The 19,272-nt window shown below is 46.1% G+C and overlaps 1 protein-coding gene across 1 annotated transcript; it reads left to right on the top strand.

Moving 5' to 3' along the window:
• Positions 1 to 1,050: 1,050 nt before the first annotated feature.
• LOC309567116 (E3 ubiquitin-protein ligase TRIM17-like) lies at positions 1,051 to 2,316 on the top strand (the record flags this gene model as incomplete). Its single annotated transcript, XM_082272447.1, has 1 exon — positions 1,051 to 2,316. The coding sequence occupies one exon, from the start codon at positions 1,051 to 1,053 to the stop codon at positions 2,314 to 2,316; it is 1,266 nt and encodes a 421-aa protein (XP_082128573.1).
• Between the last annotated feature and the right edge of the window lie 16,956 nt (positions 2,317 to 19,272).

Below are 19,272 nucleotides of genomic sequence, written 5' to 3'. Positions count from 1 at the left end.
TCAGCAGCTACAGTTTTTCAGTTTTTGTAACTGCTGACTGTTCATTTTTTTTAAAGGAGCCTGGAGTTCCTCTTTTAGGCTGCATTCACACTTGAGCGTAGCGTTTTACCGCGTTTTTTTACCGCAATTTTACAGCGATTTTTACCGTGATTTTACCGCGATTTTCAGGCGTTTTTTTCTGGCGTTTTTGGAGGCAGGCAAAAACGCTGGTAATCAGCCCAAAAAGAAGCTCATGTACTTTTTTCAGCTACAGGCGTTTTGCAAAACGCTCAGATGTTAACAGGGGCCATTTAAATGAATGGGGTTTTACTTGTTGGGCGTTTTGGAACGTTTTTTTTTTAGCGTTTTTGGAGCTTAAAAACACTCAAAAACGCCCAGGTGTGAATGGAGCCTTAGGCATGTAGCTCTGTAATGCGGGGATTGAGGGAAGAGCTCTGTACTGGGGGGGGGGGGGTAATGGGTTGGGGGAAGAGCCTTGAGCCCCACACCATATGCATTCCTGAACATTGCACCTTGTGTGATAGGCAGATCTGAGCCCTGGCCACACCTGACACTTTTCTTCTCTGTCCCGGGGGATGGGCACTGGCAATGAAAATGTTAGTACCTGGACCTATTATCTGAGAAAACAAAAAAAGCCCTGATTGTAATAGTATTCTCCCGGTGGGTGGGAAGTCCATCTATTTCTGACTGCTGGATCATTATTGGAAGCAGCTCAAGTCGAAGACTCAACCCTGCGGAGCCTCCAAGCAAAAAGAGAGATCTGAAGAAGACAATGAATGACCCAAAGAGCAGGGAGATCATTGTTTGAACTGATACAAAGGAAATTATCATTCGGGGGGGGGGCTTGCAGACTTGTTGACAACCTTGGAGTGTGTTAAATCCATCCAGAGCTCCTACAAAGGTCTTCAAACTTCTCTAAACCCTTCAAACATTTAAGATCTTGGAGTGTGTGCATGGACTGAAAGCTGGGCTAGACAAGTGACTCTTCTCGAAAATTGTTTTACGCGTCTTGTTTAACTTACAGTTTCTTTTCTCTTCCCGTTGGCTACAATGGCATCTGCTGATCTGAGAGAGGATCTGAGCTGCCCCATCTGCCTTAACATTTATACGGATCCGGTATCGCTGAGATGTGGGCACAACTTCTGCCAGGTCTGTATTGATCGTGTGCTGGACACCCAAGAAGCATTCGGAGTTTATTCCTGTCCGGAGTGCAGAATGACTTTCCGGGAGCGACCTGTACTGTATATCACTAGAGCTCTACGTAACATAGCGGAGAAGTTCCTCGTTTCCCAGCCTGTTCAGGAAGATATGGGGATCTATTGTACCAGCTGTGTGGACTCTCCGGTACTGGCTATAAAATCCTGCTTGCACTGTGAAAGTTCTCTGTGTGGCAAACATTTGAGAGTCCATGCCAAGTCACCAGAACACGTCTTATCGGATCCCACCAACTACCCGGAGAACAGAAAATGCCCCATCCATAGAAGGATTGTGGAATATTACTGCTCCAAGGAAAGGGTTTGTGTCTGTCTTCACTGTATTGCTTTTGGAGAACACAAAGGACACCAGGTGGAAAAGCTGGATGAGGCCATTGAGAAGAAGAAAGAGAAGCTGAAGAAACATCTGGAGACGATGACCTCAAAAAAAGCATGGGCTGAGAAACAAGTCTGGAATTTGGAGAAACACAGAAAAGATGCACAAGAAAAAGCAGTCGATGTAACAGAGAGACTCACCGCCCTGTTAAAAGATATCAGGAGAGAGCTGGAAGAACTTGAGCAGAGAATCCCGAGTGAGATCTCCAGGCAACAGGAGAAGATTTCGCAGTCGGTGTCCAAGTTGATCCAAAAGCGGAAGATGCAGAAGGACCGGATGTCCAGGAAGATGAGTGACATTGAAGAATTGCGTAACACCGCCGACCCAATGATCATCTTGGAGGATCTGGAGGATCAGAACTCAGATGGAGAGGACATGTGTGACACTGAGCAGGAGGATACCATGGCCGCAATCATTTTGAGCGAAGGTGATTTTCGCGAGGATCTCATCACAGACAAATTACACAAATTATCTGACTGCATAAAAGACATTCGCATCTGTATTCGGCGACCAGAAGGAGTTTTACTTGACGAAGAAACAGCTGCCAATAATTTCGCAGCAGAACAATTCTATTGTCCAGAAGCTCCCAAAAGATTTAAAATCAATCTCAGAGCAATGGAAAATTTTCTGCAGGGTGGCGTTCCTCGGATGGAAGGACGAGTCTTTCCATTGGATGGAGAGTTGGGTTATGTTATCCCAGTAGGTGCAGTTATGTTACCCCAGTAAGTGCAGCAAATCATTGATTGGGAATATAATAATATACATAAAAGTAAACATATACAATTTCTTCACAAGCCTACCAACCATAAATTCAGAATTTGTCTGGATTATGAAGCCTGACAGATCTCCTTTTATGAGTTGTGTGACCCAATCAGACACCTCCACACCTTCACCACCCCTCCGTCTTGGAATAAATCAATAACAGCTACCTATTAGGACTATATTTTTCCATATGTTTTATTCTATGCAGTCAGCACCAGTTTTATCACTTCACACAAAAACTGGCCATAGATGGTGCGATTTTCTTTCCTGCAACCACAGGTTGCAGAAAAAAAATCATTGGACTCCCCCATCAACACAGTCAGTGTTGGTGGGGGAATCCCTATTGTGTTGTAATGGCGGGGGGGTGCGGGAACCTGGGAAACTACACAGTGATTATTGCTAGTGGGTATAGCCACTGGCAATAATCGCATAAAAAATCTGACATGCTGGTTGTACCCACAGCGCCATCTTCTGGAAGTAGGCAAGGGTACCTTTATTATTTATTATTATACAGGATTTATATAGCGACAACAGTTTGCGCAGCGCTTTACAATGTGAGGGAAGACAATACAGTTACAATACAAATCAATACAGGAGGAATTAGAGGGCCCTGCTCATTAGAGCTTACAATCTGGAAGGGAGGGTTAAGTGAAACAAAAGGCAAAAAACAGGGCCCCCACCCCCAAAGTCCCCCTAAAAGGTGCCAAATGTGGCACTGGAGGGGGGTAGGAAGTAAATCAGCAGGAAGTTCCACTTTTGGGTGGAACTCCGCTTTAAAGCCCATGTTGGTTTCTTATCTTTCTCAGGGACTTCAGTGCTGAAACCCATTCTTCTGCTAAGTTTGTAACGTGTTGAAGTGGTAAAGCGCTGCGTAAACTTACGGCGCTGTATAAATCCTATATAATAATCATAAATTATGGTTGGAAATATTACAGCACTAAAAACCCGAGAGATATATATAAAACCAGAAGGTGCCGCAATTACATTTATTGGCCATTAGAGTGCAGTAAGGAGCAAGTTTAATTTTTACGATGGTCAGCACCGCCTAGTGGCCATAATGCAGCATTTTTCACATTCAAAGATTCAAACTGCAGAGAATATAAACTGAGAACATTCAATTTTGCCCCGTTTTTAATTTACATGCAGTCTCGATGGGTGTATTTTTTAGAAATACACCCAAATATAATATATATATATATATATATATATATAAATATTATAATATATATATATATATATATATATATAAATATTATAATATATATATATATACATATATATATATATATAATTAAAATATTATTATATATATATATATATATATATATATATATAAAATTTTCATACATTTATTCAGTCATTATGATGTCATCTCCATTCCATGTCCCTGTTTGTATTTGCGTGTTTTCAGATTAAAAAAGAAGTTTGATTTTTTTTTTTTTTAAACTACTTTCAGTCTGGGCCTTTTCTACCTCTTTTTCTTTACATGTAACAATCAGTATTGTTTGCTGCAAAATTACTTAGAACCCCCAAACATTATATATATTTTTTTTAAATCAGGGGCCCTAGAGAATACATTAGTGGGTTTTGCAATTTGTTATGTCGCACAGTACTTGCACAGCAGTTTTTTAAATGCAATTGTTTCGGAATAAATACACTTTTTTGATTTTTTAAGCAAAAAAACACAATACATGACCCATTTTTTTGTAAAATATAAAAGAGGAGTCGAGTAAATAGATACCAAACATGTCACACTTTAAAATTGCGTGCAACAGCGACAAATTATGTAAATTTTACTATAGGCGACACTTTAAAAGCCCTTACAGGTTACCACTTTAGATGTACAGAGGAGGTCTGGTGCTAGAATTACTGCTAATGATCTGATGTCTGCGGTGATACCTCACATGTGTGGGGCGATCGCTGTTTGCGTGCGTGCAGGACCAAAGTGTGCATTCACTTTTTTGCGCGAGCCCCGGGAGAAGGGGGGCACTTTATTTTATTTTTTGAATTATTCATTTCTTTTATATCTTTTTTTTTTATTATTTTTATACTTTTATTGCAATCACAAAGAATGTAAACATCCTTGTGACAGGAATAGGCAGTGACAGGTCCTCTTTATGGAGAGATCTGGGGTCTAAAAGACCCCAAATCCCTCATCTGCACTTAAAAGCATTTTAAAACACCAAGATCAGTGTTTTTGAATGTTTTTGATTTTTTAAAAATGGCGCCAATGGTTTCCGAGTGGGTTGTTTTTACAAACAGCTGATCAAAGCCGATCCAGCTTTGTTTGGCTGTCTGGCCCGCCGGCGTCATTGGGGTCTCCTGGTGGGACAGAGAGACCAAAAAAAAACGCCCCTTCCGCTGCTTGTTAGGCCTCATGCACACTGGATGTTATCAAAATGTCAGTAAAAAGTTGTAGCTGTAGAAGGAGTTTTTCAGCTTTTTTGCAGTAGCGTTTTTTAGCTTTTTTTCAGCTGTAAGGTTTTCTAGCTTTTTTTTTTTTAATCAAAACTATACCCCCACAAAATCTTATGGCTCAAAAACGTCGATAAATGCAGAATAGCCGCGTTTTCAGCATTTTTTTGGCGTTTTTCAGCGTTTTTAAGCTTTTATCAGAGTTAGAGCGTATTTACAGCTGAAGATTGCCTCCTAAAAACCACTAGTTTTGGGGGGTTTTTTCCAGCCAGAAAACGCCCCTGCCAAAAACTGCTGATAGCCTGTGTGTGCATGGATACATAGGAGAACATGCTGGGGGAGACATAGGAGAACATGCTGGGGGAGACATAGGAGAACATGCCGGGGAGACATAGGAGAACATGCCGGGGGGAGACATAGGAGAACATGCCGGGGGGAGACATAGGAGAACATGCCGGGGGGAGACATAGGAGAACATGCTGGGGGAGACATAGGAGAACATGCTGGGGGAGACATAGGAGAACATGCTGGGGAGACATAGGAGAACATGCCAGGGAGACATAGGAGAACATGCCGGGGGGAGACATAGGAGAACATGCCGGGGGGAGACATAGGAGAACATGCTGGGGAGACATAGGAGAACATGCCGCGGAGACATAGGAGAACATGCCGGGGAGACATAGGAGAACATGCCGGGGAGACATAGGAGAACATGCCGCGGAGACATAGGAGAACATGCCGGGGAGACATAGGAGAACATGCTGGGGAGACAAAGGAGAACATGCTGGGGAGACATAGGAGAACATGCCGCAGAGACATAGGAGAACATGCCGGGGAGACATAGGAGAACATGCTGGGGAGACATAGGAGAACATGCTGGGGAGACATAGGAGAATATGCTGGGGAGACATAGGAGAACATGCCGGGGAGACATAGAAGAATATGCTGGGGAGACATAGGAGAACATGCTGGGGAGACATAGGAGAATATGCTGGGGAGACATAGGAGAACATGCCGGGGAGACATAGGAGAACATGCTGGGGAGACATAGGAGAATATGCTGGGGAGACATAGGAGAACATGCTGGGGAGACATAGGAGAACATGCTGGGGAGACATAGGAGAACATGCTGGGGAGACATAGGAGAACATGCCGGGGAGACATAGGAGAACATGCCGGGGAGACATAGGAGAACATGCCGGGGAGACATAGGAGAACATGCTGGGGAGACATAGGAGAATATGCTGGAGAGACATAGGAGAATATGCTGGAGAGACATAGGAGAACATGCTGGGGGAGACATAGGAGAACATGCCGGGGAGACATAGGAGAACATGCTGGAGAGACATAGGAGAATATGCTGGAGAGACATAGGAGAACATGCTGGGGGAGACATAGGAGAACATGCCGGGGGGAGACATAGGAGAACATGCCGGGGAGACATAGGAGAACATGCCGGGGAGACATAGGAGAACATGCCGGGGAGACATAGGAGAATATGCCGGAGAGACATAGGAGAACATGCTGGGGGAGACATAGGAGAACATGCCGGGGGGAGACATAGGAGAACATGCTGGGGGAGACATAGGAGAACATGCCGGGGGGAGACATAGGAGAACATGCCGGGGGGAGACATAGGAGAACATGCTGGGGAGACATAGGAGAACATGCTGGGGAGACATAGGAGAACATGCCGCGGAGACATAGGAGAACATGCCGGGGAGACATAGGAGAACATGCCGGGGAGACATAGGAGAACATGCTGGGGAGACATAGCAGAATATGCTGGGGAGACATAGGAGAACATGCCGGAGAGACATAGGAGAATATGCTGGAGAGACATAGGAGAACATGCTGGAGAGACATAGGAGAACATGCTGGGGAGACATAGGAGAACATGCCGGGGAGACATAGGAGAACATGCCGGGGAGACATAGGAGAACATGCCGGAGAGACATAGGAGAATATGCTGGAGAGACATAGGAGAACATGCTGGAGAGACATAGGAGAACATGCTGGGGAGACATAGGAGAATATGCTGGGGAGACACAGGAGAACATGCCTGGGAGACATAGGAGAACATGCCGAGGAGACATAGGAGAACATGCCGAGGAGACATAGGAGAACATGGAGGGGAGACATAGGAGAACATGCCGGGGAGACATAGGAGAACATGCCGGGGAGACATAGGAGAATATGCTGGAGAGACATAGGAGAACATGTTGGGGGAGACATAGGAGAACATGCTGGGGAGACATAGGAGAACATGCTGGGGAGACATAGGAGAACATGCTGGGGAGACACAGGAGAACATGACGAGGAGACATAGGAGAACATGCTGGGGAGACATAGGAGAATATGCTGGGGAGACATAGGAGAACATGCCTGGGAGACATAGGAGAATATGCTGGGGAGACATAGGAGAATATGCTGGGGAGACATAGGAGAACATGCCTGGGAGACATAGGAGAATATGCTGGGGAGACATAGGAGAACATGCCGAGGAGACATAGGAGAACATGCCGGGGGAGACATAGGAGAACATTCCGCGGAGACATAGGAGAACATGCCGGGGCATTTACTGGCTGCAGAAAAAAACATCTGACACCAAAAACAGCCGCCTTGTGCATGGGGCCAATAGCAATTGAGTGGCTGGTGAGGCGCTCCGATTGCTATTACAAGAGAGCCAACCGCCAGGTCTAAAATACAACACCAGGGTGATGCCTGTAGCTGCATTATCCACTGAAAGTCCAGCAACGTACGGGTATGTTGCTGAATGCAAAGTGGTTAAGAATCATGCTTTCCTTGGTGGATGCTGCATCTGCCCCCCGCCGACTGAAAACTGAGCGATCAAACACCGCCGATCGCTCAGTGCTCCTTCAGCAGAGAGGCCTGCCCCCTCCCCTGCGCTCACTGGAGAACCAGGCTGTAGAGAGGGTGGGAGCGGCCGGCTCAGGCTCTTAGTGACTTGCTGAGAGGGTGCGCCAGCTGCTGCTCCAGGTTCCTGGTTAGATTCTGACCATATTGTCACGATCTTTCTCCAGCCTGGACCGGTTCTGTGACATCAGTTGGCAGCCTGTTGTCTGCTGTAAAGGGGTCACAGGAGTGCAGAACAGTGTGCTCCCCTGGTCCCCCCCCCCCTACTGTGCTCCCTCCCCTCTCCTGCCAGCTGCTGCAGGGGATGTGTCACAATAGAGAACCAGGAAGGGGTCGGTAAATCTGTAATTTACCAGCTCCTACCTTTTCTGAATGGACAGAGTCATAGTCAGTGACATTGTAAAAAAAATGAAATAAAATGATAAAAAATAATACAATTAAAATACCAAAAAATAAAAAATACTGACACCAGTGGGTGAACTTCCAGGATCGCAAAGGTCACACTTGCGACCGGGCCCTGGCATTCCACCACCATGGCAGGAAGGGGGCCCACTGCAGAACTTGGGAAAGGGTCCCGCTGTGGGACCGTAATAAAGGGCCCCGCAACGAGAGTAAAGGGCCCCAGGATCAGTGGGAAGAGCCCCAGGCTTGAAGGGAAGGTTCTGGTTACAACTCTGTGGCCGCTGATTGGTTGATAGAGGTTGTGTCAGTTTAAACATTTATTATTCCTTTGAAAATGTTGGTCCTGTGTCTTACTATGGTGACAGCTGACTTTTATATTAACAAAAGTTTCCATTTATCAGAAAATTGTATTAATCCTGAGAAAAATGATTATACAACTAATGTGTCTCTGTTGTGTTTTACCAAAGGTGATGGGTAAAAAAAATAAAAATAAAAATAAAATTTAATTCTCTGTGTTTACTCATTTTTCATCTTTTTGTATGTAATGAACACCTGTCATGTAATCCAGTGAGGTCAGACGTACAGTCAGCAGGATATACACTACATACCAAAAGTATTGGGACGCCTGCCTTTACACACACATGAACTTTAATGGCATCCCAGTCTTAGTCCGTAGGGTTCAATATTGAGTTGGCTCCACCCTTTGCAGCTATAACAGCTTCAACTCTTCTGGGAAGGCCGTCCACAAGGTTTAGGAGTGTGCAGTGGCGTAGCTTGGGTTGTCAGCACCCGGGGCAAGGCAAGTAATTTGCGCCCCCTAACCCGCTGGATTTTAGCCCCCTTTCAATGCAGAGTGACCAGCGTGCCCCCTTTGAAAGCAGAATGACCAGCGTGCCCCCTTTCAATGCAGAGAGACCAGCGTGCCCCCTTTAATGCAGAGAGACCAGCGTGCCCCCTTTCAATGCAGAGAGACCAACGTGCCGCCTTTCAATGCAGAGAGACCAGCGTGCCCCCTTTCAATGCAGAGAGACCAGCGTGCCCCCTTTTAATGCAGAGAGACCAATGTACCACCTTTCAATGCAGAGAGACCAACGTGCTCCCCTTCAATGCAGAGAGACTTACCTGCAGCGGCGGCTTCTCCTCAGTTCCCCGCGTCTCCTTGAGTCCTCTGGCCTCCTCCTCGGCCAATGGCATGCGTTCGCCTTTTCGGCCAATCAGGAAGCGGGTCTCGGACCCAAGAGGAGGATCCGTGTAACAATAGCGAATTTTCATTCGCTATTGTCACACAATGGGTAGGCCCGGGGCGCACTGCTCTGCGCCCCGGGTCCACCCTTTTCTGAAGCCTATTAGAGCCTCTGGCTCTAATCAGGTGATTAAAAAAAAACCCCCATTGAACTCAATGCGTCCGGCGCCCCACATGTAGATTAGGGGGCCGGATGCATGGATAGGGGGGCGGTGCCCCAACGCACCAGCCGCCACTGCTGCTGACTCTGTGACAGCGCCAGGGTCCTGACTCACTCGCTGCTAAACTGACTGAGCTGTGAGGAGAGGCGGCATAGGCGGGGCTTGGCTTGCAATGCCACCCCACCCTACACCAATGGACAGGTGAGGCACAGTCCCGCCCCGCCCCACCCGACCCGCCATTTTCAGCGGGCGGCCGCATTACACATCTCCCAGCCTAAAGATTGAGGCAGCCGCAGACAGTGTGTGAACTGTGTATGTCAGAGTCAGACAGAGTGACACTGCGGATGCGCCCCCCCAGATGTTGCGCCTGGTGCGACCGCCCCCCCCCCCCCTGCACCCCCCACACTAAGCCACTAGGAGTGTGTCTATGGGAATGTTTGACCATTCTTCCAGAAGCGCATTTGTGAGGTCAGGCACTGATGTTGGATGAGAAGACCTGACTCGCAGTCTCTGCTCTAATTTATTCCAAAGGTGTTCTATCGGGTTGAGGTCAGGACTCTGTGCAGGCACTGCCGGTCTGCAATGCACCCAAATCAGCTTGGCGTGGCAGCATAGGTGTGTGCAGTCTATTGCATTAGGGTGTGCACCCCAAAACTCAAACACGCATGCTTTTCTCTGCAGCCTCAGCTGCACTGGGCAGTGAATGAATGGGAAGTGCTCTGTGCTGAGCGGCTACCCGTTCATTCACAAACTGAAGCATAGTAAACAGTTTACTATCATTCCGTTATGAATGGACACAGCGAGCGAGCGTGTTTACTGTGTTCGCTTACAAAAGGAAGGGGTCGGTAAATGACATATTTACTACCCCCCCTCCCCACCTCTCCATCCTGAAACAACCCCCCCCCCCCCGCAGCAGCCAGGGAAAGAAGAGAGGAGGGAAGCCAGCAGCACTGTGGGGGAGGGGCCAAACATTGGGAGGAAGCCCAAGCTATAGGGGGAATTAGCGCCGCACAAAGTGATTAAAATGTGCCCAGGCACACCTGGCACCCCCCCCCCTGCGCCCGCCTATTATTCCTTGACACTGCGTGACTTTAAAGGACAATTGCACAGGATCGCATAGTCTCTGTGATGATCTAAGGGAGAATGACAGACGGCTGTGTTTTGGGCCTGCCGGAGCACCCCCCCCCAATCAGTGGGTCCGCCGATTGTTTCGAGAAGAGGCAGAACGGCAGTCTGTCACAGAGGAGAATGGAGATCTTAGCAGAAACACAGATCTCAGTTTTCCTCTAGTGCATCCATTTCCTCCCCCCCTCCCCCACAGTTAGAAAGCACTTCCTACAATCAGTACAACCAACCTGTCGTTTTTATCCGCAGGAACCGCCCAAATTTCGATCCATCTGTAGGCAGGCTGGTTGTACTGGAGCGGGGGCGGACTGAGAACCCTCAGAGCCCCTGGGCAAAATAAATCAAGGGCCCCCTTCCAGGCCCCACCCATATTCCGCCTCCTGCCACACTCTTGCCCTGCCTCCAGCCACACCAATTTTATTTGGGTACAGCGTCGCATGACCGCGCAATTGTCCGTTAAATTAACGCAGTGCCGAATCGCAAAATATGGCCTGGTCATTAAGGGGGAAAATCTTCTGGTCCAGAAGTGGTTAACTGATGTAGTTTTAATAAAATGGTGCATTATAAAGATGGGTCTTATTACACTTATAAGCCATGCTGCTCCTAATGTTGTGTTTTTATATAATGTATGGCTCAACGACAAGGCCTCTATTGAAATAATCGTGCTCTATGTGCATAAAAATATATATCTAAGTGCTTAAATTGGTGGAGGTGTATACTATATATATCACCAACCACCTACATGAGTATGTGCCAAATACCGGTATTTATAAAGCAAAAACACTGTGCAATCACGTATCTAAATAACAAATCACATAAAATGCAAATAGCTGAACCAATATAAGGTGCCAAGTGCAAATGTGCGAATGTACAAATACAGTATATGACTCGTGTGCTCACAACAGTTCCATAAAGTTCTTGTGCAAAAAATATGGTGATAATAAATCACAAAGTGCTGGTTATTCCACTGCTGAAATTATAATTCATGTGCTATCAGCAGTCTCACAAAGTCCTGGTGTAAACACAGAAATGATAATGAACCTCAAAAAGTGCCCAGTGCCAAACAAGAAGTGATGATCAATCACAAAAAGTGCCTGGTGCTCCACTGTGTGCTCCCCTCTCTGCTAGACCCTCCGGATATCGAGTGGGTAACTGCCCACTATACTGCTGCAAGGGTTGAGTGCTTCCTGGTTGCGGTATTTTATCACACTGTGATTGCACAGTGTTTTTGCTTTATAAATACCGGTATTTGGCACATACTCATGTAGGTGGTTGGTGATATATATAGTATACACCTCCACCAATTTAACCACTTTACCACCGCCCACAGTAATATTACTGCGGCAGAGTGGCTCGTTATCGTCTGACGACGTAGTACTACGTCGTCAGACACTCCCCCTTCTGGGCGGCGCTTGCGTGCCGCCGGAGGCTCGCTCCCGCTGTTTTCATTCACAGCGGGAGTTGGGCCAGGGGAGGAGCGGCGGCGATCGCCGCCGCTCTTCCCCCAATCGTCGGGGATCTAGTGTGGAGATCCGCCCGCCTGTGTAAACACAAGCGGGCGGATCTCCCAAGTGACAGGGAGTGACAGATCGGACTGTTCAGCATAGCTGGACATCCGATCTGTCCATGACTCACACAGTCCCCTCCGCCCACACACGTCAGTAAGCACCAGGCATACATTAACCCCTCCCTCTCCAATAAAATTAACCCCTTCCCTGCCAGTGTAATTTTTACAGTGACAGTGCATATATATAGCCGTAATGCAGTAATGTCACTGGTACCCCCAAAAGTGTCAAAAATGTCAGTCAAGGGTCCGATCTGTCCGCCGCAATGTCGCAGTCCCGCAAAAAAAAATCGCAGATCGCCGCCATTACGCGTTAAAAAAAAAACACCAAAAATGACAGAAATCTTTCCCTTTGTTAGTAAACGCAATAACTTTTGCGCAAACCAATCAAAATACACTTATTGTGATTTTTTTACCAAACATAGGTAGCAGAAAACAAATTGGCCAAAATTTTTTAAAAAAATTGGTTTTTACATCTTTTTTGGGGGGAATTTCATATAAAAAAATGTTAAAAATATTGTTATTTTTTCAAAATAAACGCTCTTTTTTTGTTTATAGCGCAGAAAGTAAAAATCGCACAGGTGATCAAATACCACCAAAAGAAAGCTCTGTTTGTGGGAAAAAAAGGACGTAAATTTTGTTTGGGTACGGCGTCGCACGACCGCGCAATTGTCAGTTAAAGTCGCACAGCGCCGAATCGCAAAAAGTGGCCTGGACGTAAGACAGCAAAATCCTCCGGTGGTAAAGTGGTTAAGCACTTGGATATATATTTTTATGCACATAGAGCAGCGCTGATACATTAAAATCTCTATTTAAGGATTCATCCTTTTCTCAGCAGCAGCTTGAAACAGATTATAAACACATACAATTGCACTAAATAGATTATATTCCTGAGCGCAGATTTACTTGCACAATTTCTATTTAAAATAAAGCTCCACGCAAAAGTCTCTCCTCTGAGGAATAGTGTGTACATTTGCATTATCCCACAACATTTTTATAAAAATATATGAATCATATATTTTTATTAAAATTTTGTGGTATAATGCAAATGTACACACTATTCCTCAGAGGAGAGACTTTTGCGTGGAGCTTTATTTTAAATAGAGCGAGGCTATATAGGACACAAAAACAACTCACAACTTGTCACAAGAGAAGAGGAGAGAAGGGAAAAAGCAGGTGAGGTCAGGACTCGTCTCCGGTGCGGTGCAGTGAGGTGATGACCGTCCGTTACCTGCGGCTTCTGGAGGCGGGGCACGTCGACGTCACGTCAGTATGCGACGCCGACACGCCCCCGCTCACAGGGCACCATACAAAGTAACCCAGCGCTGGGTCCCTCCTCCCACCTACGCATCGCCGTCCGCCGAGCCCTGCTCCCATCCTCCCACGAGTCCCACCTACACATCGCCGGCCGCCGGGCCCTGCTCCCATCCTCCTACCGATGTATCGCCGGCCCAGATAGCCCGATGTTGTCTCAGAGACAACATCGGGTGAGTTAATTCTGTACTGGGCGGCGGGCCCCCTTTAAGGTGGGGCCATCGGACCACGTCCGAATTGCCCGACCGTTCAGTCCGCCCCTGTACTAGAGTCAACCTATCGAGTGATTTCAGTAAATCCAGCCAGTCGTTTTTTTTTCAGCAAGAACCGCCCGAAGTTCGATCCATCTGTAGGCAGGCTGGTTGTACTGAAGTCAACCTATCGAGTGATTTCAGTACAACCAGCCTGTCGTTTTTTTCAGCAGGAACCGCCCGAATTTCGATCCATCTATAGGCAGGCTGGTTGTACTGGAGTCAAACTATCAAACGATTTCAGTACAAACAGCCTGTCGTTTTTTTTTTCACCAGAAACCGCCCGAATTTCGATCCATCTATAGGCAGGCTGGTTGTACTGAAGTCAAACTATCAAACGATTTCAGTACAACCAGCCTGTCGTTTTTTCAGCAGGAACCACTTGAAATTCAATCCATCTATAGGCAGGCTGGTTGTACTGGAGTCATCCTATTGATTGATTTCAGTACAACCAGCCTGTCATTTGTTTTCAGCAGGAACCACTCGAAGTTCGATCCATCTATAGGCAGGCTGGTTGTACTGAAGTGAACCTATCGAGTGATTTCAGTACAACCAGCCTGTCAGTTTTAAGTAGGAACCGCCCGAATATCGATCCATCTGTAGACAGGCTGGTTGTACTGGAGTCAACCTATCGATTGATTTCAGAACAACCAGCCTGTCGTTTTTTTCAGCAAGAACCGACGGAATTTCGATCCATCTATAGGCAGGCTGGTTGTACTGAAGTCAACCTATCGATTGATTTCAGTACAACCAGCCTGTCGTTTTTTTAAGCAGGAACCGCCCGAATTTCGATCCATCTATAGGCAGGCTGGTTGTACTGAAGTCAACCTATCGATTGATTTCAGTACAACCAGCCTGTCGATTTTTTGCGTAGGAACCACCCACATTTCAATCCATCTGTAGGCAGGCTGGTTGTACTGGAGTCAACCTATCGATTGATTTCAGAACAACCAGCCTGTCGTTTTTTTCAGCAAGAACTGCCAGAAGTTCGATCCATCTATAGGCAGGCTGGTTGTTCTGGAGTCAACCTATCGATTGATTTCAGTACAACCAGCCTGTCGTTTTTTTCAGCAGGAACCGCCCGAATTTCGATCCATCTATAGGCAGGCTGGTTGTACTGAAGTCAACCTATCGATTGATTTCAGTACAACCAGCCTGTCGATTTTTTGCGTAGGAACCGCCCACATTTCAATCCATCTGTAGGCAGGCTGGTTGTACTGGGGTCAACCTATCGATTGATTTCAGTACAACCAGCCTGTCGTTTTTTTCAACAGGAACCGCTCGAAGTTCGATCCATATATAGGCAGGCTGGTTTTAATGAAGTCAACCTATCGATTGATTTCAGTACAACCAGTCTGTGGTTTTTTTTTATCAGGAACTGCCGAAATTTCGATCCATCTATAGGCAGGCTGGTTGTACTGGAGTCAACCTATCGAGTGATTTCAGTAAAACCAGCCTGTCGTTTTTTTTCAGCAGAAACCGCCTAAATTTCGATCCATCTATAGACAGGCTGGTAGTACTGGAGTGAACCTATCGAGTGATTTCAGTACAACCAGCCTATCGTTTTTTTTCAGCAGAAACTGCCCGAATTTCGATCCATCTATAGGCAGGCTGGTTGTACTGAAGGCAACCTATCGAGTGATTTCAGTACAACCAGCCGGTAGTTTTTTCAGCAGGAACCACTCGAAGTTCGATCCATCTATAGGCAGGCTGGTTGTACTGGAATCAACCTATCGATTGATTTCAGTACAACCAGCCTGTTTTTTTTTTTATCAGGAACCGCCGAAATTTTGATCCATCTATAGGCAGGCTGGTTGTACTGGAGTCAACCTATAGAGCGATTTCAGTACAACCAGCCTCTTGTTTTTTCAGCAGGAACCGCTCAAAGTTCGATCCATCTATAGGCAGGCTGGTTGTACTGGAGTCAACCTATCGAGTGATTTCAGTACAACCAGCCTGTCGTTTTTTTCAGCAGGAACCGCCCGAATTTCGATCCATCTGTAGGCAGGCTGGTTGTACTGGAGTCAACCTATCGATTGATTTCAGTACAACCAGCCTGTCGTTTTTTTTTTATCAGGAACCGCCCGAATTTCGATCCATCTATAGGCAGGCTGGTTGTACTGAAGTCAACCTATCGAGTGATTTCAGTAAAACCAGCCTGTAGTTTTTTCAGCAGGAATCACTCGAAGTTCGATCCATCTATAGGCAGGCTGGTTGTACTGAAGTCAACCTATCGAGTGATTTTAGTACAACCAGCCTGTCGCTTTTTTCAGCAGGAACCGCCCAAATTTTGATCCATCTATAGGCAGGCTGGTTGTACTGGAGTCAACCTATCGATTGATTTCCCTAAAACCAGCCTATAGTTTTTTTCAGCAGGAATCACTCAAAGTTCGATCCATCTGTAGGCAGGCTGGTTGTACTAGAGTCAACCTATCGAGTGATTTCAGTACAACCAGCCTGTCGTTTTTTTCAGCAGGAACCACTCGAAGTTCGATCCATCTATAGGCAGGCTGGTTGTACTTGAGTCAACCTATCGAGTGATTTCAGTACAACCAGCCTGTCGTTTTTTTTTATCAGGAACTGCCGAAATTTCGATCCATCTATATTCAGACTGGTTGTACTGGAGTCAACCTTTCGAGTGATTTCAGTACAACCAGCCTGTCATTTTTTTCAGCAGGAACCGCCCGAAATTCGATCCATCTATAGGCAGGCTGGTTGTACTGGAGTCAACCTATTAAGTGATTTCAGTACAACCAGCCTGTCGTTTTTTTCAGCAGGAACCGCTCAAAGTTCGATCCATCTATAGGCAGGCTGGTTGTACTGAAGTCAACCTATCGATTGATTTCAGTACAGCCAGCCTGTCGTTTTTTTCAGCAAGAACTGCCCGAAGTTCGATCCATCTATTGGCAGGCTGGTTGTACTGGAGTCAACCTATCGAGTGATTTCAGTACAACCAGCCTGTCATTTTTTCCAGCAAAAACCGCGCGAATTTCGATCCATTTATAGGCGGGCTGGTTGTACTGGAGTCAACCTATCGATTGATTTCAGTAAAACCAGCCTAACATTTTTTCAGCAGGAACCGCTCGAATTTCGATCCATTTATAGGCAGGCTGGTTGTACTGAAGTCAACTATGGAGTGATTTCAGTACAACCAGCCTGTCAGTTTTTAGCAGGAACCGCCCGAATTTCGATCCATCTATAGGCAGGCTGGTTGTACTGAAATCAACCTATCGATTGATTTCAGTACAGCCAGCCTGTCGTTTTTTTCAGCAAGAACTGCCCGAAGTTCGATCCATCTATAGGCAGACTGGTTATACTGGAGTCAACCTATCGAGTGATTTCAGTACAACCAGCCTGTCGTTTTTTTCAGCAGGAACCACTCAAATTTCAATCCATCTATAGGCAGGCTGGTTGTACTGGAGTCAACCTATCGAGTGATTGCAGTACAACCAGCCTGTCATTTTTTTCAGCAGGAACCACTCGAATTTCGATCCATCTATAGGCAGGCTGGTTGTACTGGAGTCAACCTATCGAGTGATTGCAGTACAACCAGCCTGTCGTTTTTTTCAGCAGAAACCACTCTAATTTCGATCCATCTATAGGCAGGCTGGTTGTACTGGACTTAACCTATCGAGTGATTTCAGTACAACCAGCCTGTAGTTTTTTTCAGCAGGAACCGCTCGAAGTTCGGTCCATCTACAGGCAGGCTGGTTGTACTGAAGTCAATCTATGGAGTGATTTCAGTACAACCAGCCTGTCAGTTTTTAGCAGAAACCGCCCGAATTTAGATCCATCTATAAGCAGGCTGGTTGTACTGAAGTCAACCTATCGAGAGATTTCAGTAAAACCAGCCTGTCATTTTTTCAGCAGGAACCGCTTGAAGTTCGATCCATCTATAGGCAGGCTGGTTGTACTGAAGTCAACCTATCGATTGATTTCAGTACAACCAGCCTGAGGTTTTTTCAGCAGGAACCGCTCGAAGTTCGATCTATCTATGGGCAGGCTGGTTGTACTGAAGTCAACCTATCGATTGATTTCAGTACAACCAGCCTGTAATTTTTTTTTCAGCAGGAACCGCTCGAAGTTCGATTAATCTATAGGCAGGCTGGTTGTACTGAAGTCAACCTATCGATTGATTTCAGTACAACCAGCCTGTCGTTTTTTTCAGCACAAACTGCTCGAAGTTCGATCCATCTATAGGCAGGCTGGTTGTACTGGAGTCAACCTATCAAGTGATTTCAGTACAACCAGCCTGTCGTTTTTTTCCATAGGAACCGCCCACATTTCGATCCATCTGTAGGCAGGCTGGTTGTATTGAAGTCAACCCATCAAGTGATTTCAGTAAAACCAGCCTGTCGTTTTTTCAACAGGAATCGCTCGAAGTTCGATCCATCTATAGGCAGGCAAGTTGTACTGGAGTCAACCTATCGAGTGATTTCAGTACAACCAGCCTGTCAGTTTTTAGCAGGAACCGCCCAAATTTCGATTCATCTATAGGCAGGCTGGTTGCACTGGAGTCAACCTATCGAATGATTTCAGTACAACCAGCCTGTCGTTTTTTTCAGCAGGAACCACTCGAATTTCGATCCATCTATAGGCAGGCTGGTTGTACTGGGGTTAACCTATCGAGTGATTTCAGTACAACCAGCCTGTCATTTTTTTCAGCAGGAATTTCCCGAAGTTCGATCCATCTATAGGCAGGCTGGGTGTACTGAGGTCAACCTATCGAGTGATTTCAGTACAACCAGCCTGTCGATTTTTTGCGTAGGAACCGCCCACATTTCGATCCATCTGTAGGCAGGCTGGTTGTACTGGAGTGAACCTATCGAGTGATTTCAGTACAACCAACCTGTAGTTTTTTTTTTAACAGGAATCGCTCGAAGTTCGATCCATTTATAGGCAGGCTGGTTGTACTGGAGTCAACCTATCGAGTGATTTCACTACAACCAGCCTGTCGTTTTTTTCAGCAAGAACCGCCGAAAGTTCGATCCATCTATAGGCAGGCTGGTTGTACTGGAGTTAACCTATCAAGTGATTTCTGTAAAACCAGCCTGTCATTTTTTTTCAGCAAGAACCGCCCAAATTTCGATCCATCTATAGGCAGGCTGGTTGTACTGGACTCAACCTATTGAGTGATTTCAGTACAACCAGCCTGTTGTTTTTTTCAGCAGGAACTGCCCGAAGTTTGATCCATCTATAGGCAGGCTGGTTGTACTGAAGTCAACCTATCAAGCGATTTCAGTACAACCAGCCTGTCAGTTTTTAGCAGGAACTGCCTGAATTTCGATCCATCTATAGGCAGGCTGGTTGTACTGGAATCAACCTATCGAGTGATATCAGAACAACCAGCCTGTCATTTTTTTCAGCAGGAACCGCTCGAAATTCGATCCATCTGTAGGCAGGCTGGTTGTACTGAAGTCAACCCATGGAGTGATTTCAGTAAAACCAGCCTGTCATTTTTTTCAGCAGGAACTGACAGAATTTCGATCCATCTATAGGCAGGCTGGTTGTACTGAAGTCAACCTATCAAGCGATTTCAGTACAACCAGCCTATAAGTTTTTAGCAGG

This window comes from Pelophylax lessonae, assembly GCF_965119305.1.
Source record: "Pelophylax lessonae genome assembly, chromosome: 11".
NCBI lineage: Eukaryota > Metazoa > Chordata > Amphibia > Anura > Ranidae > Pelophylax > Pelophylax lessonae.
This window is presented reverse-complemented; position numbering and strand designations above follow the sequence as displayed.